The 27935-nt window shown below is 40.9% G+C and overlaps 1 protein-coding gene across 11 annotated transcripts in view; it reads right to left on the bottom strand.

Annotated features, from left to right (window-relative positions):
• The window catches only part of UNC13B (unc-13 homolog B), a 208244-nt gene that overhangs the window by 83616 nt on the left and 96693 nt on the right, over positions 1 to 27935 (bottom strand). For 5 of the 11 annotated variants that reach the window (XM_030258840.4, XM_041711471.2, XM_072922644.1 and 2 more), the window contains one exon: positions 1346 to 1392. In XM_030258840.4, the coding sequence (XP_030114700.4) occupies positions 1346 to 1392 (47 nt within the window). Of the gene's footprint in view, positions 1 to 1345; positions 1393 to 7845; positions 7869 to 12573; positions 15123 to 18550; positions 18666 to 20332; positions 20449 to 22357; positions 22471 to 22969; positions 23719 to 27935 lie in introns of those variants that run through there. The other 6 variants (XM_030258831.4, XM_030258836.4, XM_072922643.1 and 3 more) reach the window with 4 other exon arrangements.

Below are 27935 nucleotides of genomic sequence, written 5' to 3'. Positions count from 1 at the left end.
CTTCTCTGGGAATCCCTTGCACAGGATGACTGAGTACAACAAACGTTTGTCAAAACTACATTAGCCAGACTGTTTAGCTGTATCTGGCATAGAAAAGAAAAAAATTAAATACTATAGCAAATAATGCCTTGAATTGACAACACATGTTTAAGTAATTCAGAACTTGTAGGTGTATCCACCTTTCAGGCTATGAAATAATTTGATGTGCATGAACCAATAAACCGAGTACACTGCCTCCTTGTTAAAGCAGGAGAAGGTGCTGTTTATAGTTACAATAAATCACTGCTTCCTGCTCCTGCAAATTGCCAATTCTCCAGCAGCCCACTCACTAAGTCCCAGGTTCCTTGGGAAAAGCAGAGGGTTGCTAGGCAGCTCCAGGCATCCGCAGGTGAAGATCTGTGGGAATACCAACACCACAGAACAATGACTCCAAAAGCAGAAAGCCATATTATGAAGCCTCCCATTTAACTTCATGTTTTATTAAGGAAGCTTCCTTCAGTAGTATGAGAATTAACTTAGGCATGTAGTAAGCCAACGTCTGGCTGAGATTTCAGGGTGAATCTTGCTTCTGCTGACTGACAGCTCCTAATGGGTACCCCACCATCAAACCAAATCACCCTGACCATGTACCAGGCACATAACCTGTAAAATGTGTCACTGTCTTTTTCCTGCCAGGGCATCCCAGGGAAGCTGCCATGCTGGCACCTATTACCACAGAGTGTCATATTGCAATTACAAACAGAACTTGTCTGCTTCATTTGCTGCAAGCAGTGTGTTGTGGAGAGAACGCACAACCTGGTCACCCTCATCTGTGCAAAACAGGCATGATGAGCAATGCTTTAAAAATACAAACTGCAATAATTTCTAGAGATAGTGCAGTTTTAACTACTACAAGAATCATTGCAAATACAGAAGGTTCCCTCAAACTTATCATCTTCTTTTAAGAGCAGAAGACGCAGCACTCCTTCAGATTTACCTTTCCCCTCTGCTGCCACTAATGACTGATCCAGAAGAAAGGATTTCATGGGGACCACTCTGAGGTGCTCAGTAGCAATTATTTAATACTGCTGCCATAAGCACTTGCCACCACCACATTATAGATTATACATTGCAACTATAGCCTTGCTCTTAACCGCAGGTCTCTTTGGAAGAGCTGCATATCCCACCTCAACTGTTAAAGAAGAGACTGAAATACAGCAGCAGCCTGGCCTTCAGTGAGGTTTGGCCACTTGATTATTTTATTAAAAACATCATAAATGCTATTTTTACTTTACTTGAATTGCAGACTTCTGAAGTACACTCTAATAATAAACACAGGGATAAAAGGTCTCAAAATACCACTTACCCTCCTTTGAGCCAGGGTGGTTTTGATGGATCAGCCTCATCTTGGCCCTGAAGTAGGAGAAGGGAGAAAAAAAAACCAAAAAGAAATAAGTTTCCAGAAACACCAGAAAAAGTGTTTTTATTGTATTCTTCAGAAAGGGTAACAGACCACACTGCATGCAGGCAAATGCATACAGAAACTCATTCAAAAGCACCTCCAGCGACCAAGATGCCAGGGTAAGTCATATAGACAGACAGATATGCAATTTCATTGAACAGCCTGGACTGGAACCTGAAGAGCCTGTTCAGTGCAACTCCTCATACAAAAGGTAGTCTTGAAGACAAAGTTTTTCTTTTTTTCCAACTCCAGCGAGTTATTGGAGAGCTCCTGTTACTACAGGTCACCACTTAACATGAATGTGGTCACAATGAAGATGTTATAAATTAAAAGTCCTTGTATGAAGTGCACAAATGACAGACTAACATGAACCTCTGTATGAACACTTGTGAGCTTTGCTCGTGCCCAAATGCAAAGACTCTTTAGTCTCCTAAGCAGAGAGGTCCCATTACAGTTTCATTCATTTATCTGAAAGTATTTAATTTCTAACAGGCATGAAACAAGGGCCACCACCTGCAGGTCAACTGGGATCCCACAGTGTGATGGAAAACACCACAGACTGCAAATGTGGGGATTCATATTTATGAATTCAAACCATGTTTTTATGTTCGTATTAAGACTACATTTATAGAGTGTGTCTCTGTGGATCTTGAGTGGACTAATTAGAAGTGGTAAGAATTTGAACACTTCCAATGTACCTGGAAGAAACAATCGGTTCTGGATAAGGGGAAAATAGCTACCCCCTAACTGGAAGCCTCTTAGTTTCAGCTCACAGGTCATATGTTCTCCTGCACTCCCTGAAAGAAATGCTGCTTCCACAAAGGGCTAAGCAGGTCACGATGCTGATAGCTAAAACTCCAACCTCAGATAATCATATCTGCCAAGAGAAAAAGGAGGCTGCAACTTGCACACAGTGAGAAATAAAGTACTTCAGCCATGGAACTCACAGCCTGAGAGTCAACAAAATAAAGGAGCTTGAGTCAGGAAATAAGATGCAACTTTATGCAAGATAAAGGAACACAGCCTCAGAAGAAAGTTCTTTTTCTTTATCCTTTTTTTTTTCCTAACCTGTGCTCTGTGTGAGTTGTGCAACCCCATACTGTTCACAGGTGACAAAGACTCCCAAGAAGAGCTGAAATAACCAAGGAAAGAAGTTCTCTTTGAGGTAACAACTTGAACAGAAGCAAATGTCCAACCTTTGTATTTGTGAGTCCTACAAATTAGGGATTGGCAGATTTAAAGACTACATATTAGTAATGTTTATTATTTTGTATTTAAACAGATTGAACAGTACGATGTTATCCATAATGGAATGGACACAATCAGGCAGGCCTGCAGAGCAGGAAGGGGCACAGACCTACAGTCCAGTACCATGCACATTTCCCCACAGCTGCAGCAGCACACCAGGGTCTGCCAAGTTTTGTTACCAAAACCCTTTAGCCTGAAATCTGCATTTTCTCCAAAGGGATCTGAACCAACTACTGGTCAAGAGAGATTTCATGAAGTAAATGCAACCAGATCATTCTAAGCACACAGGGGAAGACATCTCTACCTTTGCATCTGAACACTTGGAAGAACTGTGCTTAGAAAGTAACACTAAACTGGACACAGGTTTCATACTGAACTGAGCTTGAGACTGATGGCTCAGCTGTGCTGAATGACAGAGTGACAAAAGCAAAATGGCAACACTGATGGCAGGAGTCAGTAATAACAAAGTTTTTAATCATTTTACGTCAGAATGAAATGTGACTGATATCTGAGACATTAACAGACCACAAAACAGTATGTTCACTGCAGACTGGAGACCACAAGAGCATCAAGAATCTGGGAAAAAGGAGGAATGAAAGATAAAGGGAAAGCTGTTACCTAGTTAAGAAATTTCCTACAGGCAACCACAAGTGAACAGAGAACAGTCAAGAATGTGGACATAGGGATGGCAGAAAGTATGATCAGGAATTAAACCTACATCATGTCCTAGATTTGTGATGTGCAAAGTAAAACTTGCCAGAAGCCCCGGATTATTTAAAAAAAAAGAGCAAAAATATAATGTATTTTTACCAAGCCTCTCAGACATGCAAATAAAAACAAAAGCAGAGCTTCTCTAGCATCAAGATTGAAAATTATCTGGGCATAACAGCACAAAACAAAAGAAAGAGCTTTCAGTAAGTGGCAATATTAATGCAGGGCCAAAGCAGGTGACGGCTGTGTGAAAGCAGGAGTAAAGAGCTCATTTGTTCCAGGCAGCCTTCTACCTGAGAAAATGCCAAGAGAACCAGCACCTGACATCCATCAAACCAAGGCTGATGCCTTGAGACTGTAGAAGAGCCAGTGCAGTATTCACAGTTAAAGTGTGTATGTGTAGAGGAGGGAAATGTGATCCAGATTAGTGTAGGAACATTACTGGCTTCAAAGGCTTGAAAGGGTTCTGAGCAAAAATGAAGGAAAGAATTAAGATGGAGAGTATTGAAAAACAGGAAAAATTATAACAGAGGCACAACAAAATTTGCCCCTGTTTTTTTTTTCACAAAGCAACTATTTTTCCTCTAAGCATAAAATGAATGATGAACTGAATTTTCATTTAAAAAAAAAACAAAACCTTTTGATGCAGTGCCATATGACGTTAATAAAGTCCGGATAAGCTGAAGAGGAGGAAGGAGCTTTCAGGTGGATAAACAAGTAACTGTAACTGAGCCAGCCATGGACAACGCAATAAGGAAGCTGGTGGGAGTAAGTAGGATCGGCTGATAAAATCTGGAAATGACAAACCCAGAATTATTGACACTGAACTCATAGGTCCAGTAGAAAGAACTGACAGCAGTAAATACTGCAACAATGGAGGATCAAACATGGAAAAAATGGCAAGGTCAAAGCCCCAAAGGCTGCCATGAATTTGACTGCATACAAGGTGTTTCAAGTGGAGAAAAGCATGAAACAATGGATTTGAGTTTTAGTTATCACACTGACTATAAGTCTTTATGATATAACCAGGCAGGAAGAGAACATAATCCACAGAATAAATCAAATGAAATGTCTCCACAGAAGTAAAAGCATAAATACTTTTGTACTATGTTGTCATGATTTCTTCAGAAAAGCATATGGAATCTTTTTATTCTGCATCAAAGTAAAAAATAATCACAAAGGAAAATGGCAAAAGCAGCTGGAGTATGTAAACGCAATCCTATAAGAAGATCAAAACATCTTGCTTACTCTAGCAGAAAGAACTTTTTCCTCTGTTTGTTCAACAGGCAGGTGAATGGGAGAAGAACTGCAGCTAAACAGAGGATGAAAATTCAAAAGTGTGTCACAACGACAGCTCTGTAGAAGCTTTTCAAAAGGAGAAGCAGACACCAAACCATAACAGTTATACAGAATGACATTGGGAGGTGTATATAAAAAGGCAATGGAATAATATCACACAGGGCAGTTACCAAGAAGTCCTCTGCAGTCCCTCCTTGCACTGACAAAGTCAGTCAAAGAACCAGAGTAGTCAAAGAACCAGAGGCTGCATTAGCTACATGTGCTGGCATGGGGGTTTAAGACATCTCCAGCAATGCCAGCTAAACAAAGTAATCCACAGTTTGCGCCGCTCTTCGGGGTAAGAACTCTTCATATATTCTTCCTCACTTAAAGAAAGCAAACACCATTATTGTCCATCCAGATGGATTTGCTGCAGGTGGAGAGTTTCCATCTCTCCAAAGGTAGCACTCATGCCAGGACACAGCAGGGCTCCAGCAGCTGCCCTGGGACTTGTCACCAGCCATGGGTCTCCTCAAGTTCAGCCCATACCAGCAGCCTGAGCTGGTCAGAGTCTGGGCAAGCAGCAGGAACAACAGGCAGGCGAGAAGAACACTGCAACACCTGTGAGAGTCTTTAGCACTGTCTTTCCCAAAGACAAATGAGAAGGCAAAGAAGAAACTTTTAACACCCTGTCATCCATCCACATGCTGCAAGTCACATTAAGTGTTTTGCTGGCTTATGGCCTTCCCTGCACAGCTCTGTCACTCGATCTTTCCTTGAAAGCAGCCACATCAGACTGAATCTGATTTTTTTTTTTTTTACTTACAATAAGCACATAAAAGAGCACTGAAACAATGGAGAAACAAACATGTAAATAAAACACGCCATCACATCCTTATTTGATTTTTTTTTTGTAATTTCAGATGCAGGCGGATGACATTTTTATACCTATCCAACAAATACTTTAAAATGGGGAAGTGCTTGTCACCCCTAATACTGCAGTATATTCACTCACAGTAAAGCATATTGTAACCAGCTGCTGAAAGTCTTCTCCAAGTAATTAAAGTCTCTTATGAACGAAGAATCAGTTAGAAAAACAATGTCAGTGACAGAGCAGCATAAATTTAAGGCCCTGGATTAAACAAGGCAACAGACATGGTTACTTAAGGCAAAGTATTCAGTCATAGGGAAGGCAATGTTTGGTGAAGCCTATAAAGCCAACAACAGGAGTTTTGCTTACGCAGGAGAAGCAGCAGCTGGGCTTACAAGTAATTGAAAAGTTATTTAACAAAGCTACAATTTTAAAATTTTGCAAATTCTTTCATACACAAGAAGACACTTTAATGGACAGAACAAACAAACAATTATGCACTTCTGTAGAAGCAAAAGTCTGTAAACTGGACAGAGGAGCAAAAATATAAATAATGTAAGAAATCACAGTCTGTAGCAGCACAAGGAAAAGGAAGAACATCCACAGATCTGTTAGCCTTTTATATAAATCTAGTTCTCCACATAAAAGGCTTTCTAACAATGTAATTTTTCATCACATCTAAGTACTGTCTAGCACATTATCCTCTTAAAATATAAAACAGATGTAAAACATGTAAAGCTGCTTTATCCTGCTTTATTTGAACAGATAAAAAAAAAATCAATAATGACATCTTATTTGTTTTGAAAATCATCCTAACTTGTTTTCAAATACCATGTTTTATTATCAGACCTCAAAACCCTCAGTTAGATATAGGTTGATCTGAATCAGGCTAAAACAAGGAGCAACTGACTAAATTAAACTTCTAGTCATACCTAATTAGAGCATTTCTTCAGTGGTATTAACAGAGTCAGACTAAACTAAATCTTCCCAATTAAGTCAGTCTTGTGGTTCAATGTCTTCATTCACTCAAGTATGCTGCATTTTACATGGAATCCAAAGCCTCAACAAGTCAAGGGATTATTTAAAATTCATTCTGTATTCCGCAACAGCATCCATTTATTAAGGGCTGAAGAGACCCAAAAGAAGCTCCTTCCAACTGATACATCATCAGCACCGCCTTTTCAGCTGCCTGATGGAACAGTTTAAAGGAGGTTACAGTGGTTTTGCACTGAAGTCAAAAGGGGACTGAATTTAACACTGATATTTGACACCAGGTATCTCTACATTACTGAAAAAGCATTAATTGACAGATATTTAACAGTAAGAAGGAAACAAAACTGCAGACATATGAGCCAATAAAGCTTAGAAACACAAACACATCAGACTCAAGTGATGACACCTTCACGGAGGCCCAAAACTCCGTGCAAGGTTCAGCTTCTCCTGGAAGCCAGTTCTGCCTTATTTATACAACTACAGGAGAAGGGGAAGCACAGCAGGCACTGAATGCACACAGCACAGAGTCATGAAAATAAAAGAGCTGAGATTCCAAAAGCCAGTAATTTCTCTACATGAGATACAGTTGCTAACACAATTGTTGACACAGCACACAGCAGTAAACAAAACAATTCTGCAGCTCCTCCTAGGAGGAAAGAGTTACCTGTTGCCCACAGGATAATGAGCAGAGAGGTATAAATCTATCTCTCAGTCCATGACTAGAAAGACAACAACTCTAGGTATTAAGGAGAAGGTTCTGCCCTTCCCATGGGCAGGGCCCTGCTCAAAGCAAAGTGACTACCTAAAAAGGCATGGGACCTGCAGCAGACATCTTTCAGCATCCAGTTTTGACTAATCTCAGTACGACAGCCTAGACACACTTTTGACTTTAATTGATCAAAGTAGACAAGTCAGAAAGAGATGAGATGAAATAAAATCATATAACTGAAGAAAAACAAGGAAGTACTTGGTTTAAACAAGACTCATAAAGAGGAAGACTGGAAAAGACAGGACGAACAACTTGTCCTCTGCTAATGAGGTCCCTGTGCACAATCACATACACCCCACAGAGCACCAAAGGGAGGAGATCACTCCAAGCATTCATGTTTTCCTCTTTGTACAAGGTCATAGGCACTGAACAGACTCTTAACTCATACAAAGTGTTAACAATGCCTCAGACAATCACGACATGCTAAACTTCATCTCAGTGCCTCAGCAGGAGCAGTTGGCTACAGGAAGACAGGACAAGCACACACAGCGGTTTCAGAAAGAGATGCTGATTACAAGGGACAACATGTACAACCTGGAGCTCTCCTCTACCTCCTTCTGCAGAGAAAGAAGAAAAAAAAAAAAAAGACAAGAAGGAGAGGAACAAAAGTTAGTAGACCAGATTTCTGCCATGAGTTCCATAAAATTATTTTTATAGAAATTGGGGTAAAGGTTTTCCTCAAGTTGATAACATGTTCATGCAGCAGAGTTTTCCCATGTGCTTCCTGGGACATGCACAAGACAATTAATCTCTAACAGACAACTTCAAGTTAAACTCATCAAATTTCATCCATAACTGCACATGCATTAAAATATATAGTTTTGAGAGCTCTTTTTAGAGTTACTGTTCCTGATTCATTGAAGAATTTTAAGTAATCTTAACACAGAATTGGAGCCATCATTTATCATACAGGAAAAAAACACTGGATTTAATATAAAGAGGAACAAATTTGTTCCCTTCTCCCCCAGACTGCATCCACTGCCTGCATGCCTGCATCTGAAACATCCCCCCTGTTCCCTTCCTCACTCCCTGTATATTTTGCCCGATACGAGGAAACTGGCAGCTCCCACGGAACACATTTTGCTTTTGCAAGTATCATAATGCAGAGAGATATTTTCTGAGTTTATACATCTAGGCAATTTTCCTCTGATCAAAAAAAAAAAAAAAAAAAAATCCAGAAGCCTCCTACACTAAATCTCATGTTTATGGATAGGCAATTTCAAGGCTAGTAAAGTTACATGAGAGTCATACTCAAAACTTCCGGTACAGACATGGTATTTTTTAAGTCTTCCAATCAGATAATTCTCTATCTGCACAGAAGAATCCTATTACTCATTTGTGTATGAAAGATGGAGGGGAAGGAATATCTTCATGGCAACAGGAGACACTCAAATTGGTTTAAAAGCAAAAATAGGTTTTGAAGTTACTGTCTATACGGGTGTAATTACAGACACGCAATCACTAAGACAGGAAAATAGAGAAGCTATTTTAACTCAATCGCTAAGGAGAAGTCAAATTACTTTAGCAAACGAAGTGCTGGATTGTAGCTAAAATAAAAATTCTATTTTCCACCTTAAGACATGCCTGCATGGATGCTCATTAGGACAGAAAACCTCTGGACCACCCTGCAGGCTTTACCTTTGGAGCTAACGGAGGAGAAATTACAAGCAGCAGGATGCTGCAACCACTGGTGTGGCACACGTGCTGTGTTTTAGCAGCCTGCTCTGCACAGATCAGCTGACCTGGAGAAACTAAGGAAACTCAAGGTCCCTTCCAGATTCAGATGGGAACATGTTTTTTTTTGCATGGACCCTTCTGACTGTTCTTGGAAGTAATCCTGCCTGTCCTGTTTAATTAAGCAAAACCTTCTCAATTAGACAGACAAAATTCCACATCAAATCCTTCAGTTTTGTCCTTCTTTTTACACAGTCACCCCATGCCCTTCCAACCAAAGCCAAATCTCTCCTGTCTTGGTCCCTGGGGTGGTCTCCGGGTATCTCAGGCAGATCCAGGCATCCCTTATTCCTGGGTTTTTAATTGCTTTGTATTTGAACTCTACTCCTTCCTGGCCTCTCTTGTGGAGTCTTGAAGTGCAGAAGATGCAGGAGACCTGGACTCATGTTCCCTCTCAGGTCTGCTATGGCTTTCAGTCACATCGAGCAGGGAAACCCTGCTTTTAGCTGGAAAACACTAAGGACAGATGGAGTCTCTGGCAATGCTCAACAGTAGCAAGCTACCAGTGAGCATATGCAAACCACATATTTTTCAAAAGCATATTCACTCCGCTCATTTGGAGTTGATTTTCCACAGAAAATTCTTTGACACAGGCTAGCACTGCCAAATTTTAAGACCTAAGGGCACTAGAGCTTCTCAAATATAGGTCAAATTTATTTTTATACAAACACAAAGCAATAAATCTTGCATTAGACTAATTTTTGGATAACACAAAAAAAAAAACCACAAAAAACCCATTTTGGCTTAAAATCTATATTCATCCTTGATTTCTGAGGCCCATCAATTTAAGGCAGTTAGGGACAATTTCAGGCCAAATGTAAAATTCAGCAAAGCTCTGAGTAACTGCAGACACAGATTTAAAATTTTGTGTCTCACTACGGCACATGCACTCACAGCTTCATCAATGGTGACTAACTTGGCTAAACCCTGATCACAGAATTCTTTCACAATTTCACTTTTGAGCAGTCATCTTAAATATAAAATCTCTAGCATTTCAGGATTTTACTTTAAACAAAGTCAAACTATCATCATCTTCGCTTATACATTTTTTCCCCAAATTCAAACTTTAAAAGCTTCCTCAGATTTTCAGGGGATATTTTTTTGTTTTTTCTTCTGACTTCCAGTTAAACACAACAATTATTTATATGCATCTGCCAAATTCCAAGTTCTTTCAGTAATTTGCATCTGTGCTCAACTATAAATAATTTAAACCTTTATGCCAGTGCATCATCTCTGATTCACCAAAACATGCATATTTACCAACACCTCCAAACTTATCTTCCATTCCTTTGCTGGAGGCACACATTTAAGAAAATACCTTGAACTGAACTTTTGAGCGAAACTGAGGTCTAGGTTCACAACCAAAAAACAGTTGCAGAACTGAGTTTCCAGTGGACTTTTTCCAGGAACTAAAAAGGTTATTAACAACAAATTACATTTTTAAAGTAAGACACACTCATCTACAGCTGGGAAAAAAAGCAAACCAACAGCATTTCACTGCATTCCAGGTATGATGCTTTTTCCAAAGGAAAGAATTAAAAGCTTGGCTCAAACTTGAGTACATTGAACCAGGACACAGAACTGCAGTTTCTCTTTCTTGCAAAATGCATGCCAAAACAACAGTGTTTCAGAGAGTCACAGAATCATAGAATGTTTTGTGTTGGAGGACACCTTAAAGATCATCTAGTTCCATCTCTTTCCCTCTCTAGCTGTCAGGGTCTGAGCTGCTTTGCTTCCTGGCATCTCCAGGGTTTTCTCCCCAAGGTCTTGCTTTTCTTATCCTTCATTCACTTTTTTCCACTATCTTTGACTCCTTTGACTCCTCCTGTCTCTCAGAGCGCATTTTCTACATTGTTACATCATCACACACTTATCTTTATAGCTTCAACTGCCAAATCTACTATAGATCTATCTTTATGGGAGTGGCACACAAGCGCCACCAGTTTTTTGTCACATCACCGGATGATATTCAAGAGAACTGAACCAGGGAGGACGAAAAATCCCAATTCACCCTGGAGCCAGATCAATGATACGAAGCGCAGCTCTGTTCCCCTTTCTCAACTGTTTTGGCTACTTCTTGCCTTGTGAACATGCCTGTGCTGCTCAAACTCTGCTGAGATGAGCAGCCTCCTCTCACATTCAGAAACAGGCTATTTCAGTACTTCTGCTGTACTGTGGCACATGCTAATCCAAACCACTGCCTGTTCTCTCAGGTTCTAAAATTAGGACATATGTCCAGGACTTGAGCACCACACAAACACTACCAAAAAAAAAAAAGTATCTGTACCAAGCCCACTAACAAATCCCATCATTTCCCTCATTAAAACTTACAGTTTGAGCCAACTCTATACTAAAGACCTTGCATAAAATAAGAAAGCAGAGAGCTGATTACCAGCTTTATGTTCTGCATAACTGAGAAGGTGACTGGTACAGAAATCAAGTACGGCTTGACAGATTGTTTCTTCACAGTGAAAGCAGAGTCACTGGAAAAGCACTTGGCAATAGATGACTCCTTCAGTAGGGAGAGGAGTCCCCTGATCATTCTGACCAGCTTCCATGATTACAAGAAGAGTGAACATAGTATTTGATACGAGAAGTTCACAACAAGTACATGAAGATTTCAAGATGTACTTAAAATAACTTCCACTCTTGAAACAAAGCCTCTTTCCTTAACTGAGTAGTGACTCATAGGGATGACACTGAGAAAGCTTTCTCACTGCCTGGAGAGGAAGGGGGAAGATGGACCTACACTTCAACTTTAGGATCTGTTTTACCAAATCAAGGCTGTCAAAACATGTCCCATCAAAAGACGCCAGTCAGCTCTATCTCCCACAGACTCAGGAAACACTGCTCCACCACTGTGTCAGCTCACATCTGCTTTGGTCATACATTTCAAAATCTGTGCTGCAAATAAGGGATGTAGTTCCCCAGAAACAAAAAAACTTTCCATCTTGTGGACAAGTTACAGTAACAATACCAAAATACAAGTTTCAACTTTCCAATTTTTTTAACTATTATTAGTAGTAGTATTTATTATTTTAAAGGTCTCCTTTAACATCTAGGATAACACGTAGCAGTGATTAAACACTGAGAACTCCCACTTTCTGATAGAGTCACTTAAAGTCTAGATCCACTCAACTCACAAAACTGCAAATCTGGCTACTTATAGCGCAAATGCACACTTTGTTATCACATGTCTTAGCTATTATATTTAACAAGAAACCAAGTCACGAATTATGACGAAAAACCTTAACACCTGCTATTTGGAAGAAGCACTGCAAATCTCCCTCTCTCAAAGAGAAAAAGGTGAAGCTTGCTAACTGGCATTTCAGTGCGTTACACAGTAAATTTTAGGGGATTTTGTCAGTACTGTTGTACAGCACATATACTTGTCTTTGTAACTATTTGCTCACAATTTTTAATAAACTCACAAAATGTTCACAGTTCACCCCCAGAATGAAGTGTTGGCTGCTGGCTGCACAAATACCAGATTTTGACATCTTCTTAAAAGTATTTTTTTCATTTTACCTGAATTTGTCTCCTCAGCAGAAATCCAGTTTCCCTCCTGTGCTAATTCTTTTAAGAGTCTCCTACGCATTTGTCTCTTTTCCCTCAGCACATTTTTGAAATTGTTGATGCATTTGTTCAGGTAGATGGTCTCCGCGCACACCTTGTCAAGGCTCATGGGCCTGCACTCCTTTCCTGACTCAGGTGGACAGTTCCCATCTTCTCCAAGCTCCTCACGAGGTAACTGCTGCCTAGCAGGGATTTCACATACAGATGATGGCAGCACACAGGAAACAGGAGGCTCATGCAAAACAGAGGAAAGACTGGAAGGAGCAAATTGCATCTGAGCAGATGCTTCACTGTTGACATTTGCATTTGCCTGGCTCTCAGAGGACTGACTAGGAGGGGTTTCTGCGAAGTAGTCAGAGCTGCCACCCATACCTGAACTGGTCAGCATAAGCGTGTTGTCATCATCCATCTGTAAGCCACTATCATTTTCCAAAAGGATTTCAGAATCACTTGTCTCCAGTTTATGGAACACCACTTGCAGAGCAGACCTGAAGTGGTGAATAGCTTTCCCAAGCTTATTAGTGTAAAACTTCATGTCTACAAGATCAATGTTGTCCCGGGAATGGTCAAGGAAATACTGAGAATTTTCCAGGACATCCCTAAAGACCTGATCAGTTGGATCTTGATCATTCAGGTCCATTTGGATCATATCTTTCAAGCTGTCACTACTGTCAGCCATTTCATCTGTTGTATGATCATAGCTAATGGTTGTCACCCCACTAGAAACATCTTCTCTTTGAACATCACCTTTCTCTGCATTGGTAAATTTGCAAGAGTTATCATAGTCTGTTTCAATTTCTTCTGTGGTTATCCCCTCATCTTTTTCTAGAAGAGATGAAGAATTCTCAGTGATGCTTTTAGTGTCAAGCCTCTGCTCACTAACTTTACTTGAAGCACACATCTGGCTTGCATGGCCCGAAGAGTCAGATGAGCAGCAGTGATTTCCATCACCTGATTTAGGTGAATTGGTCACCTGTGGAGGTTCAGCACGGGCCTGGCAAATGTCCTTGTTATCTGAAGGCTGCTCACCGCAGCTTATTGTTTGTGCTTCCTTTCCAGCTTCAAGTATCAAAGTGTCTTTCTTGGTCAAGGCTGACTTCTGCACAGAATCAAGTCTCTCACCTGCACAGTCTGCTTTCCTACTCGTGCTTTTATACTTAACCTGGCATGAGTCCATCTGAAGGTGCCCAATTGCATCAGTTCTCTGAGCCCCATCAGGATTCACTGAGTTCTGACTGTTTTTCTTGAAGCCAGACTGTGAAGAGACTGAATCTGGATTTTGGCCCCTCTGGCCATTCTGCCTCTTTTGCTCCTCACTGGTAGCAACACGGACCCCTGAGCTCTGCAGAAGAATAGACTTCTGTAAAATAAAGTCTCTCTGTTCACAACTCACAAGTTTCACAACTGCTGGTCTTGGCATTAATGGTTTGCCTGTACCAATATCTGACCTATAAGCATCTTTTATATACTTACTGCACTGAATACCATTGAAGCAGTGATATTCAGACAAAAAGCTGCAGATAAGCTCTACTGTGTTTTCATCATCTTTCTCTGGTATGCCATAAAAGTATAACACTGGCTCTTCCTTTTGTACATCCCTTCTTGGCTCTCGAGCATGTGTACCCTGGGTTTTGCCACTAGAACCACCCTGCAGGCCTTCTATCTCACTCAAGACAGTGTCCACACAGCTGGAGACTTCATCCACAGAGCCTTTTATCAAGGTGAGGTGTTGACGGAGCTCTGCAATCTCTGTCTGGATTCGACTTATTCCCTGTAGCTCTTTAACAATGTAATCAACTACATCAGCTGAGCGGTCTCTTGACTGCCTTCTTCGACTCTTGTATGCAATGGTCTTTTCCTTGGGAAAGCACCCTTGCCTTTCAGCTGCATCCCTCCAGCTCATGGTAATGCTCAGGGGAGAAAGGTCCTGTCCCTCAGACACTCTGCCTTTTATTGCAGAAGAGGTCTGCATGATACCATCAGAACTTCCCTGCAAGTCCTTCTTGTTCTGCTGAACTGAACATGGTATTTTTACGTAGCCACCCCAGTTCAGTTCCACCTCACCAACACACACTTCACTCATTCCCTTGGAATCATGTCCTCCATCCTGATGAAAGTCACCTCCAGCCATGGAAAATTCAGTGCTTGGAGAGCTCATGTTGATTCCACAAACAAACATGTCTGATTCAATCTCCACTGGGGAGAGCTGGCAGCGATGTGCATGATTTGAATTATCATCTACCTGACCTTGGAGAAGCCTCTTCATTTTGTCCCGCAGAAACAAATGGAGTTTTTGCTTCCGGAATTGTTTCCTGCCCTGCAGTTTTACAACAGGTTTTCTGTGCAGAAGTGAAAATTCATTTTCTTGCTTTTTCAATCTACTTCTAGCAAACATCATCAGCTGCACCTGTGTTTCTCATAGTGCTACAAGCTGCACAAGCACATATCAATCACTTCTCAACGCACAACTTGCATCCAGTTTTTAGTCTGTCATGAGGCAGCTACCGAAAGAGGGGAAAAAAACATTACAGTTTTGTTCAGTAGAAATATCCAAGGTAACTTAAGCAGAAGAATAAAAAAAAAACGCAAAACCTAAAACCAGCATACACATAAAATCAGACAGAAAGAGGATGTACTATTTAAAGTGTACAGTCATTGTCTTGGTTTTGGCCACCACCCCAGATCAGGTTCTTGTTGGAATAAGTGTTCCTCACTCCCTCTTCTATTCAAGAGAGTGGAAAAAAGAAAAGAAGGTAAAATCCAAAAAGCAATTCTGTGCTCGTTTTCCTACCAGGTTTGCAAACTAATCTCAAGCTTGAGCTCCTGGCAATTGCACATTGTGTGATTTAATCACCCCCCAGATGCATAGTTCTGACATTATAAATTCAATCCTTGCACATTTCCTCTCCTTTCAAGTTCACAATTTTCATCCTTTCTTCAAACCAAAGCAGAAATCGAATTTAACTTGGTGCAGTACCAGCTAGCCCACAGGAATTGCACAAAGTGATATAAAGTGGCAAGAAGACTGGATGATAGATTTTAGGAGTAAAACCTTTCTGCTATTTTAGTATTTCATCTTAATATTTTGCTACGAAGCAGTAAAAAAAAAAAATCCAGAAAATGAACCAAAGGAAAACAAAACCAGCAAAAAAACCCCAGAAATACCAAACCAAAAAAACCTCAAAGCTTGCAAGCTTCCCAAGCTAACCTGCAGTTAAATACGCTACACTCAGCATACGCACAAACAGGCTGAGCTGACAGCATGAAGCTTCTGCATGTCACTTCTACTCCAGCTCTGGAGATTTTGCAATTGATTATTTTCCCCAATTTAAATCACCTCTCTAATGACCAAAATGAAAACAATAAACCCCACTATGTTAACTACTTTAAACTTCCGTGTGCTTTTACAGGCATGCTTACTAAGCAACATACAACCAGTCTTTTCCTCCAGAGAGTAGGGCACACAAGAGATCCACACAGGATCCTCCTGGAGGCAAGGTGACTGGAGAACACAACTGTATTTGATGATTCAGTTTGGACTTGCTGCCTGAAGTACACATTCTTTCTCATATTCTTGTTTTATTTGAGACCTATGGTAACTTCCTTTTATTTTTATTGTTTTACTTTGGGGCAGGAAGAGAGAGAGTGTTTTTTGATCTGGAGGAAGCAGCATTGCAAATACCAATCTCTATAATAAGAGCTTAATTAATATGCTATAAAAGAGGTTCCATCTATGTTTCAGGTTTAAGTCTCCTCATCAGGCATCTCCAAAGGCAATACCTGCCCTTTTGTAGGCTAAACAAATTCTCTGTGAGACTGATTATCAACTTCTTTAAAGAAAATAAGTTTAAATTTTCTAGAATTTTCAGGCCGTTGGTCCAGAAAAATTAATTGGGATTTTTTGGTGGGTTTTGGTTGGTTGGTTGGTTTTTTTAATCTATCTCTTCATAAAACAGGCCTGACATAAGAAATATTTTCTCAGACTCTCTTCTTCCACCACTTACACAGTTTAGCCATCTTCACTTGAGTCGGTAACTTATGTTTAGCATCAAAAAATCACTTCTGTACCAGTTGTAAGAAGTGAAGATAGAAGAATTGCTTGGAGAATATCCAAGAATTGCTTGGAGAGCAAGTAATTGGATACAATGGCAGCCAAGAAAAAGAGCTCCATAGTTGTGGCTCCCTACACATGTTGCCAGAGGGTAGCACACAGAAATGCTAATTTCAAGCATTATCCAGCATATTATCCAGTGCTAGGAGAAAAGCTTGTGCAAGGCTTCCCTCAGAAAGCTCAGTCTTCATCATGTTTCCTTTCTGTATGCAGCTTTCAAGGCACCAGAGGGGCATAATGATAACTTCAGTTAAAAAAAAAATCAATTCAAGACAGAGCTCACTCTTACTTCCTTTGTCTGCTACAATACTCAAGAGCAGCAGTTTTTAACAGAAATCACCTTTTCCTGCTGACACAAGATTGCAGCTATTCCAAAGCTAGTAGCTCAGTACAAAAAGTAAAACGTCATCATTTTTATTTATATATAGTATTTGTGACATATATATATGTATCTATATAGGTGTGTTTGTATATATGTGTGTGTGCTTATGTATGTGTATATACATACACACACATACAGAGAGGAATATCTATTTAATTGGACACTTTTAAAAGCACATCTTTGATTTCATCAAATACTAAAACTACTTTTCCATCTTTTCCCAAGAACGACAGAAACTGCTTCCTCCAAAGCTGGGAACAAGGCCAGAGCAGAACATGTGGACAGCAGCTCTGGCTCAGAGGGAAGCCTTTCTACCGCTCTCTACAGTGGGTGGAATCACTCTTTACCACCAAAGATCAAATCACTGCCCACTAAGTGGAATGCCAGGAATCAAGTAAGAGAATTGTCCTCTTTGTCCCCCTCCAGAAGGCTTCCTCCCTCCACTCCCCACCCCAAGCCCACGCTCAGATCTGAAGCTCTGAGCATTCACTCATCTGTGGGCTGGTCCCAAAGTGTCTCTGCACCTCCTGCCACATCCTCTCCTCCTCCTCTCCACCCCGGGCTGTGTGCATGCTCCTATCCCCTTCCACGCTCCAGACTAAGTGCTCTGAAACTTGTCTCCTATAAAGATCCCTTATTTCTCTCGTGTTGTCTGTGTTAGAACCATGCTTTTTTGTAGCACAGACATGTGAAGTGACAATAAAAGTTAATGCAGGTTCACCCAGGAAAAAAAACCCCAAAACCTAATCTAGATGTAAATCCTTGCTTAAGTCCTCTTCCCTTCCAGGATCACTCCTGGAATCACATTAACATGTAACAAGAAATCAAGACTTTTAGGAAATAATATTTGGATCCTGGTGTTCTGCCAGATGTTGCAAGCCTTCACTGACTACACAACGTTTCTTCTGACTGCCTTGTTAGCAGGCATCTCCTTCCAGGAACATTCCATGCTCAGTTCAGTACAGCTATCTCTGGACGTGCTAGAGAGCAGCATGCACAGGCACCACCACTTCTATGTTCCCCAACTTCCCAAAAGAGAGCCAGCCTCAACCTCAACATAAGGATTACATTTCTGCTTTACTTGGGAATTTTTGGGTTATTTTGCTATTCCCATGAAGACAAAGCTGACATACTAGGACTTTAGAGAGAGGAAACAGGTGAGCTAACACAAACGCTGCACATCTCATTACCTTGTCACTGGACACACTTCTGAAATAGCCTTGCAATACATGAACAACAGATACTTTTCCTCCTGACATACAGATTAGCCATGACAACAGGAGTAAAAGCATGTCATGCCAGCATCCATGAATGAGAAAAAAAGAACATGAGAAATCCCATGAAGGAATAAAATTCAATTATGTTATCTCTGCTGATCAGCTGGGGATCAGCCATGTTTTATGCTTGCAGCATAAAACAGAGAGCCAGACTCTCACCGGGGAGAGGGAAGGTGCCTGCAACCCCCTCTGAGCAGCATCTTCAGTTCTGTGAGACACTGGACCAGCATGGCTCAAAACAAAGGCAGCATTGTGTGCTTTTAGCACTGCCCCACACTGCAGTGGGCTGGCTGCAGTCTGGTGGAAGAAAAAGCAGTGAGAGCACAAAAACTCTGTTAAAATGAGGTATGCTTATCTTACAGAATCACAGATTTGTTTGGGTAAGAAAAGATCTTTAAGGTAAAAAAATCCAACCATTTACTCAGCATTGCTAGAGCCACTACTAAACCACATACCTAAGTGCCACATCTATATGTCACTGAAGTATCTCCAGGGATAGTGACTCCACCACTCCCATGGGCAGCTCATCCCAATGACTGACACCCCTTTTAATGGCTATCTGCTTTTCATCACACTAAGCTTAATACTGAGCTACCTTTAGCCCACAGCACCATGTTAGAAGGTGCTGGTACCTCAGGGTAGATATGGTGTTCAAGGAACCCAGCAAAGAGACATAAAAACAATTAACTATGATCTGAAAAACATTTCACAGCAGCCTCTCTGACTATTGACTCATGCTACTGAGTGAAATATTTTTTATTAGATTATATTTGCAGTATTGTCCACACAAAGTGGTACTGCATTACCTGTACTGGCAATTACAATAGGAAAAGTAATAATAAATAAAATGCCTGATAAATGGTCTTCCTACTTTATAAAGTGTCATTTAAACATGAAGAATACCAATAAAATGCAGGATATTGTGAGGAAAAAGATTTTGGCATTTAAAACAGAAAGAAATCATGGCTAAGGCTGCCATAGCAACATCGCCCCAGCACTCAGCATGCTGAAACATTGACTCTTCCTGAGAATATTACAGCATATTTCAACACAATAATTGCTGAAATAATCCTAACAAGGCTTGACAGAGATCTGAAGGGTTATCATCAGTTTTGCTGTTTGACTTCAGGAGATGAGCCTGCAATTTTCTAATTAATATCACTAGATTTAATTTTGGGTTGGATCATACCTGAACATGGCACTATTGCTTTGCGGCTGAAAACATGTCTTGCTTCAAATCGCCTTCTGATAATTAACAAAAATTCTAACTTTTGAGTCCTAGAGTCCTAGCATGGATGATCAGAACAACAAGGTACTGAGCTGAGTAATCCTGGGCAAAAAGCAGCAGAGCTGGAGAACAAAACATACTGTTGAGAAACACCTTCACCTCAGGACATTTAGGCTCAAAGTAACATGCAGAAGAGACACATGGAACTCCGCAGTGGACTGAAGAGGAAATACATTAATGTCATTGAAAAGACAGTAGTAACAAAAGGATGACAATAATTTTACATAAAACAGTGTGAGGAGAAAAACTATTACCCAGTCCCTCCGTAACCCTTTCACAGTCCCTCTGTTGCCAAGCCTCAATGCTTACCGTTCAGGAATTACCACACTAGCTGCAAAACCCCCTATCTTGTAGAACTTTCTTAAGTTTTTAAACACTTCCAAATATATTTTATAGGTTGTATCTGTACCTACAACATTATTTCAATACAGCTAAACAAAAACTATGACAAAACACTTAAATGCAATAACAGCCAGCCTTTACACCTGACACATTTCAAAAAAAACCCCACACTTAAAACCTTCCTGAGCAGTTTGATAGAAATGACAAAAGGTCAGGTGAGGTCAATCAGTCATCCTCAGGGTGGAAAACTGATCCAGGGAACACTGCATATAACACAGTTCTGCACCTCCCACACCACAGGTACTTCTCACCTTTTACACAAGGCCTGCTGACCAAGGGAAAAAAACCAAATCTGAATAATAGTCCACCACACCAGAAAGTTACCAGGGTAACTACTAAGTAAAGGAACAGTAAAAATCACAGACTTTGAGGGCAAAACACCCACTGAAGTCTTGCAGGTTCATGGCATTCACCAATGTAAAAACTTCTGTTGCAAAACAGCATAAAATTAAACCAATGTAATGGAAGAGTATCACCGTGTAGTAGAAGATAGCAGTTCCTGCCTTAACTCCTTAATACCCTCTTACAAATTTAGAGGATGCCCCAGAAGTCAAGTGCGTCTCAGCTTTCTGTAAAATGGGGGTTAATCTCTGTCATCCGGAGAGCACCCCTTCTGTGAGCACAGACGGAGAAGGACTGAGATGCCCAGACTTTAAGTCCAGCTGCCTCAGAAACCCCCGGAGGGCAGCTCAGCACCAGGCAGCCCTTCCATTCCTCAGTGCCTCAATGTGCTCATTCCCTCTGCATCCTTCTATCCCAACTTTTCATACAGGCTGGAAGCAGCAGCGCCTGGCACATCGATGCATCCCCTGCAGTAACAAATGAGGTCTGTCACCACCTGGCAGCCAGGAAAAGGCAGCATCCGGAGACAGAAATAGGGGTTGTCCCCAATCACAGAGGGAGGCACAGGCTGCAAGCTGCCGACCATGGCAGTGCAAAGGCTCATGCCTGGTGAGCAGCAAGCTAGCTCTGAGGCACCCACAAAGTTCTGAAACAACCCTGTGCTGAGGAAAAGGCAAAAGGGATAACTGAATACTGAAAACAGACACCACAGCTGCTTCTCTCTATCTTATGTAAAAGTTACTTCACTTCTTCCCAGCAAATACAAAACCTGAGCAGCAGTTATCAGCAGTTTAAGAGCAAATGGGGAAATAGTCAAGTTCAGCAGTACCCTGAACTGAGTAGTTCAAATGCATGGGGGTTTTGTACACAGCTGAATCAGTAGATGGCTTGCCCCTGACAACCTAAAGCATTAACTGTTCCTTGAAACAGATTTACCCCATATCAGGATCCTAAGAACAAAGCATTATATTGAACACATGGGGCAGCATCAAGGATCAACTTCTTGTTTAAAGGAAAAAGCTCCAAGAACTGAAACAAAATTATCAGAGCATGCTGACAAGTTGGCTGCCCATGGGATGAAAACCCTAGAAATGTCAGCCAGACTTTGCGGAAAGTTTTCTGATTATTCAGCTACCTCTAAACAGAAAGAAAACAGACAACACCGGCAGTAAAACACCGTAACTCTGGCTTAAATAAGGCTTTCATGCACTGTTATGAAAATGTTGAATGATGATAAGAGCTCTGCCTAGACTAGACAAGAAACAGAACATGCTGTGCCTCTCTTCTATTTGCAATCCAACTTACAGCCCAGTGCTGAACTACTGCTGGACCAAAAGTGTGAACTCTACAAAGTCCTGCATTTCTGACAAGAACCACCATGAATCATTCATCAGTAAGGATTTTCTCAAAACTCTGATGACTCACTGATGATGTTTGGAGCTGGTTCTTTAGGTGACAGTGCCTCAGCTCACAGGGACATTCAGGCAGGGGAGGCACAGGCAGCACTCATCAATACAGGGTAATGAATTAGGAGACCCTACTTCTGTTGTCAGGGCAGCAGGAGCACAGCCCTGGTACAGACTGGTTCTACACAATCTTACTCACTGATTCTAACCTGTTCTGCATTCCCTTAGGACAGAAACTTGGCAGTGTTGAGCCAGGCTGGGTGAAGGTACCATAAGCAGCAAATGGAATAATTAGGGTTTTACAGCTCATGATATTAAAATGTAGCACGTGGAAACTAAAATCCTCCTGGGCTAAAACTGCAGTTTTACTTCTATAAGCTCTCTCCTTTTCATCTCAGGGACTGAGGACCTTAGCATTCTGTATTAAGTCTTTAGGTTTATCCCCAAAAGGTCTGCTCCATTAGCAAAAGAAACCTGCCCATATAAATGGAATGAAAACTGTAAAGATATCTGAAAACAGTCACACACCTGCTCTGATTCACAAGCCTGTACAGCATCCTCATTGCTCCTGCATGCCTGTCATTCCATCTCATCAACTCACAAGCTTCTCAGCACAAGAAATCAGGCCAATGACAAATACTCTGTGTTTAAAAAAAAATCCCTTTCTTAAGTGACATTTGAGTAAGAATCAAACTAGTCATTTATTATTCCAAGTTACTTGCTTCTCTAATGATCAAATTTAAAATATTCCCAAGCTCCTTTCCCTTTAACTCTTCTTCCCATAATGATTCCAATATCAAATTCCAGCTGAGATACAAATCCTCCTTACAGAGAAGTATGAGAAGTAAACAGACACAACCTCAATTGTACCAGTCATAAGAAATCTACAATTAGTGTCTAATGGGTGAAAACAAAAACTAAGAAATAGAGCATACAAATGAACATACTAAGTGTACATTGTTTTACAAAGCACATTTTTAAATCCAGTCAGTTTCCAATGGAGCTATTATATTGCTAAAGTAAACACACATACACATGCACACAGAAAGCTCACTCTAAAAATAAAGAGCAATTCTCCTTGGTAGCTGCCTACTTGCAGTTTATACTCAGGCACTTCATTTGTTCCAATCTTTCACTTACCTTGCTACTTCAAAATAAAACAAAAGATTAAAATGCAAAGGAAATTTATAGAACCAATAGAAAACTACAGAATACAACAGCTTGCTCTCATAAAAATACAAGTCCTGAAGGATTCCTAATGTTGTTAAAGGTTCACCAGATAATGAACTTTCACTATGGAGATTATCAGCATATTGTTGGTGTCCCATCTGAGGTATCATGGAAAGCAACGTTAAAGGCACCCAGAGTTTCCCGTTCCACAGCAGCACTAGGATGAGAAATCACGTAAAGTTGAGGCATGTTGAAGGGAATAAAATGCAAACAGCTACTAAAAAATCCAAAAAGCAAAAACGAGCAGAAGCTAATAATTGCAAAAGCTAAAAATGCAGAAATCCGTTTGGTTTCCAGGAGCATCCCTCAACAGAAATTCTTTAGTTCCCCACCACAGTGCATCTTTCCCCTTTCTGAGGCTGTACCAAGTACAGTTTAAACTTCATCCTTCTCTTCAGATGTGACTCAACAGAAAATATTGTACTTCAGAGGCAGAGAGAAAGCTGTGCAGCTACTTTACTCCTCCTCGTCAGCTGCCTACTGCCTAGCTCCTCATACACGCAGCCTCCCCGCTTCACTCCTCGCCTCAAAATGATTCTCCACTTTATTATCCATTCAGAAGGAAATACAAACTGATGGAGCCAATCTGACTAAAGACAAAACACACTCCTTTGGCATTACGAGAGCAGGCAGCGCAGCGCAGCAAGCGGATCTCTGCTGGAAAAGCACTCTGGCATCCAGCAGGACTGTGGAGAAGGGGGGCTGGGGAAAAAAGCCCAGGACTCAACATAATTAACCAGCTCCAAGAAGATTTTTTGCCTAGCTCTGAGATGGAGGTTTATTTTTATCTCTCTTGTTCACCCCCTGACTAACCCACAAGATTCAGCTATGCCCTTGCTGAAATGAATCCAGTTTCCAAGGAAGACTAGTACCAGCTCTGCTACAAGTGTGGGGGATTGAACACCCGTTGATCTCTCATTTCCCAAAAATAAAAGTCACATTGTTACATAAAAGAATGACTGCAGAAATGTTGTGCACAGAATCAGTTCCACTCACGTTGTACTGACACTTCTCTCCTGGGAGTGAGCAGCAGCAGGCACTCATCCTGCAAGAAGTGCCCAAATTAAAGGCACCATTTATCTTCCCCACAACCCAGAGGCATCCAACAAACTGCCACTAATAAAACCTCGCTGGCCAGCCGCTCCATGTTCACATCCCCCTTCCCACATATGCTCCCTTTATCCTCTCCCCCTTCTTTGTGCACCCAACACAAACACCCACCTCCTCCCAAATACTGTTTCTCTGCCTCTAGCATCAAAGGCAGTGTGTGAGTGCTAGTGCTGCTCAAGAACAACTCACTGCATCTTTCAGAACAGTGTCTTTTCACAGTGTGGGGATTTTGAAGAGTCCTATATGACTTAGCTGTGGAAATGCCACTATCCTCCCATCTGTTCAAATACCTCCTACCTCCTTGTGAGCCAGCCTTGCTGTGAACAATATTTCCCCTTCAATATCTTACCTATACCAATATCAACTTTTACTCACCACTTCTTCCACTAGCATCACTGTGCTCCCTGTCCTGCCTTCACCAGAACAGTGCACTATCCAATGCAGGAGACTATCCAATGCAGTGGATATTCTCCTGGAACCTTCAACCCTCTGCTCCTACAGCTCCATCCCAGCACCTTGGTGTAGTGCCAGCTGATAACAGCCAGGCTGGTATCCCAGCTCATTTGTTTGTTTTGGGTAACAAGTATCACATATGGATTAATGTCACAGTTCACAATACTTTGTTTCAGCAGCACTACCGGTGAACTGTATCCCTGTTCTTTCCATGTGCAGCCACAGCACTGCCCCTTTCAGCCAGGTGCAGAAATCATGCCACCAACCCCCTTTCAGATCCTCTGAAAGGCTGATGTTCCTCATGGTCACTCACATCTTCCATCTCTCAGAACATCCTCTCATTTCTGCTCTTTCCCTTGTTGCAGGGCAAGGAGTATAGGTCAGATTTCGAAAAGTGATTTAGCTTTAAAGGATTTTAGGAGTCTGACCCTATGCATCTCATTATATGTTTGCATTCTGCCAGGAAAGCAGGGTTCCTGCTGAACTGAGAGCACCCAGTCCAATTGCAATAGGAATGATTCTACTAAACACAGTAATTATAGCCCTTGAGCTTAGAGTCAAAGTTCTGCATCAAATTCATCCACATAAGGATGAAGACCTGCCCAGCTGAGAAAATAAAATGCAATCCAGGATTTGAAAAGCACTAGAATCTTCAAAGCTCTGCCTATGCATAAGATGAGAAAGATCTTGAGAGAGGTCTCTTACATAGCAATAGTTTAAAAATTAAAAAAATAGGCATCCATCAGACACTTTTTTATTTACATTAACACTCTACAGCACCTAAAGTATCCACTAGACAGCCTCAAGGCTTTTAAACGCCTTACTCTTTCCAAAGATCCTACTACAAGTCATCTTGCCATCACTGCCTCGGTCCCTTCCCTCTTCTACTTCCTAGGCCTATGCCTATCCCTTCAGCCATCAGTAGCAGACAGTAACATTTTTGACATCAAAGTCAAAAATGTACTGGAGTCAAACACAATGTTCCAGTTATGGCTCCTGAGATGCAAAGAGGCCATGCAAATTTCCAAACACTGCCACATAAAATCTCAATTCCCATGGCTGTCTTACAGGAACAGGAGAGAAAAACACATGGAAAAGTGAGCAAGTCTCAACAGACAGAATCAGGGTACATTACTAAAGGAGGTCAAGAGCAATGAAGTGCTGGGAAATGTCACTGCCCTTGCCACAGCTCACAATGTGGCTAAAAAAGATAAAAAACCAGGTGCCCTCAGAAAAAAGGAAGATGACACCTTTCAAATATTTAGAACCCCTTACCTAATGCACAGGATATTGACACAGACTCTGTCAGAGAGTTTTTTCTTAAATAATTAAGATAATTTCATGAGTAAAATAGGCATGACTCACACATTAAAAAGTCTATGAGAAAGCATATGCTTTACCTCAAGGCTCAGAGCACTGAGTTATTTGCTTTCTACTAGAGAAATAAACTTCCACTTAAAAATTTAAATACTTCTTTCTGCAATTTTAAAATTCACCAACAGATTTTAATTTTAGGTTGAGCCAGCAGGGAATTATTAAAACTGATAAAGAGTGGCTTAGCTATATAGGCTAAATGCTTTGATGTCTGTGAGGTATACGTTACCCTTTCTTCTTTTTTAATCCTCATTATCTATTTCATTCCAACTTCCTGTAAAGTACTGAATTACTGATAAAATTGTAAAAAGTAAGCAATTCCTTCATGAGCACGAGTGGATTAACCAAAGGAAAATGAGCACTCTTCAAGCACAGGTCCTGCTCCTCCCTCTCACACACTTATGCCCTTTCTCCCTGCAGGAAGACAAGCAAGAACATTTCTACTTGGTCTCGGGCAAGTAGAAAAATGAGTAGCTATGGAAATTAGAAACTAAAAATGTTACAAAGAGAGATGAAACACAGAAACAAGGTGTGGGAAGTCAAGACAGAAAAGTCAATGGAGAACTGCAGGGGAAAATGCCCAGCTCACTCTCAGGTTTAATTCATCTCACAAATGGCCTTGGACATCTCTGAGCCAAGAGCTCTCTAAAACAAATTTTTTATTTCACTGGGAAAATATAAGAACTACCTGTCCTAGGTCACAATGCTTGCTGTATCTCTCTAAAGACAGAGTTCTCGGTAAGGCAGCCTGAGTTCAATGCTGCATTAGACCTCACAAGCTCAAATGCACAGAGTAAGGTTTATCAATTTATTTAGCAGTGAAAATGCTATTTATTGTCCTCTTCAAAAGCACAAGAAGATTAAATCAATCAGCAGTCTAAAGACAAAGAGTTAATGAAAAAGCAGTGACGTCCTGCTGTTTGGCAGCTGTCCTCAATGAATACCAGCTCTGAGGAGCTGCGCATCACACAACCTAAGCAGTGCTGCTGAGACAGAGCCTGGAAGAGATGAGATTGTATATTCTCAGGCTTTTTAAACTTCCCTGTCAATCTGCAGTCATGCTGCTGCTATTGTTACAGTAGCTCCAGAATACATTCATGAAACATATACTTAAGATGTTGCTGTCAGATGAACAACAAAGTGCCATTGAAAGCACTAATAGCTTTCTTTCCCTCTAGGAAAGGCTAAGGCAAGGGCAACATACAAACGTGGAAGGGAAGAAAGGCACAAGTACCTTCCACAGCACCTTGAGCACCATGGAAAATTATAATGGCCTGAAATTACACTGAAAAACTTAAAGAAAATGAAGGAGATAATATTCCCCAAAGTTTCCAGAGTTCTCACCCTTTGAAAATTTTACTTTTTCCTCTCATAGAAGCTGAATTATTTTCTTTATAGAAAGACAATGAGAATGTACTAGCTCCTTGAAAAAATGCTACAGATTAGAGTTATTATGACTTTTTATGTTCCAAGGGCAGGCAACCTCAGTTCATTTGTTGTGAATGGCTGAGACCAAACCACTGGCTGATTCATCTCTACAGCAAAGAAGTTTACACTCCATATGTTAACATCATCTGACTGTAAGGACATCTGCTGAACCCTGAGATACCAACATATCTGAACAAATAGAACCAAAGACTTTCACATACCTGAGAATGAAGAGTATTTCCAAGGCCAAGAATATAATAAGATTCAGAGTTGGATTTCTGTGAGGTTAATTTAAAAAAGGAATTAACACTACACTAATATTTTTTAAGAGCCAGAAACTTTAACACCTTCACAGTTTAGGCCAATCTTTATCAGTCAGGGAGTAATCAGAGACTTTTGAGTTGTCTGCAATGCATTCTCTCATTTATGTCCCTCTGAGGCTCCTGCTACCACACCAGTCAAAAAAACTCCTCCAGAGACTGAACAGATCTAGTCTCACATGAGAAGTCTT

Source organism: Taeniopygia guttata, chromosome Z (genome assembly GCF_048771995.1).
Source record: "Taeniopygia guttata chromosome Z, bTaeGut7.mat, whole genome shotgun sequence".
NCBI lineage: Eukaryota > Metazoa > Chordata > Aves > Passeriformes > Estrildidae > Taeniopygia > Taeniopygia guttata.
This window is presented reverse-complemented; position numbering and strand designations above follow the sequence as displayed.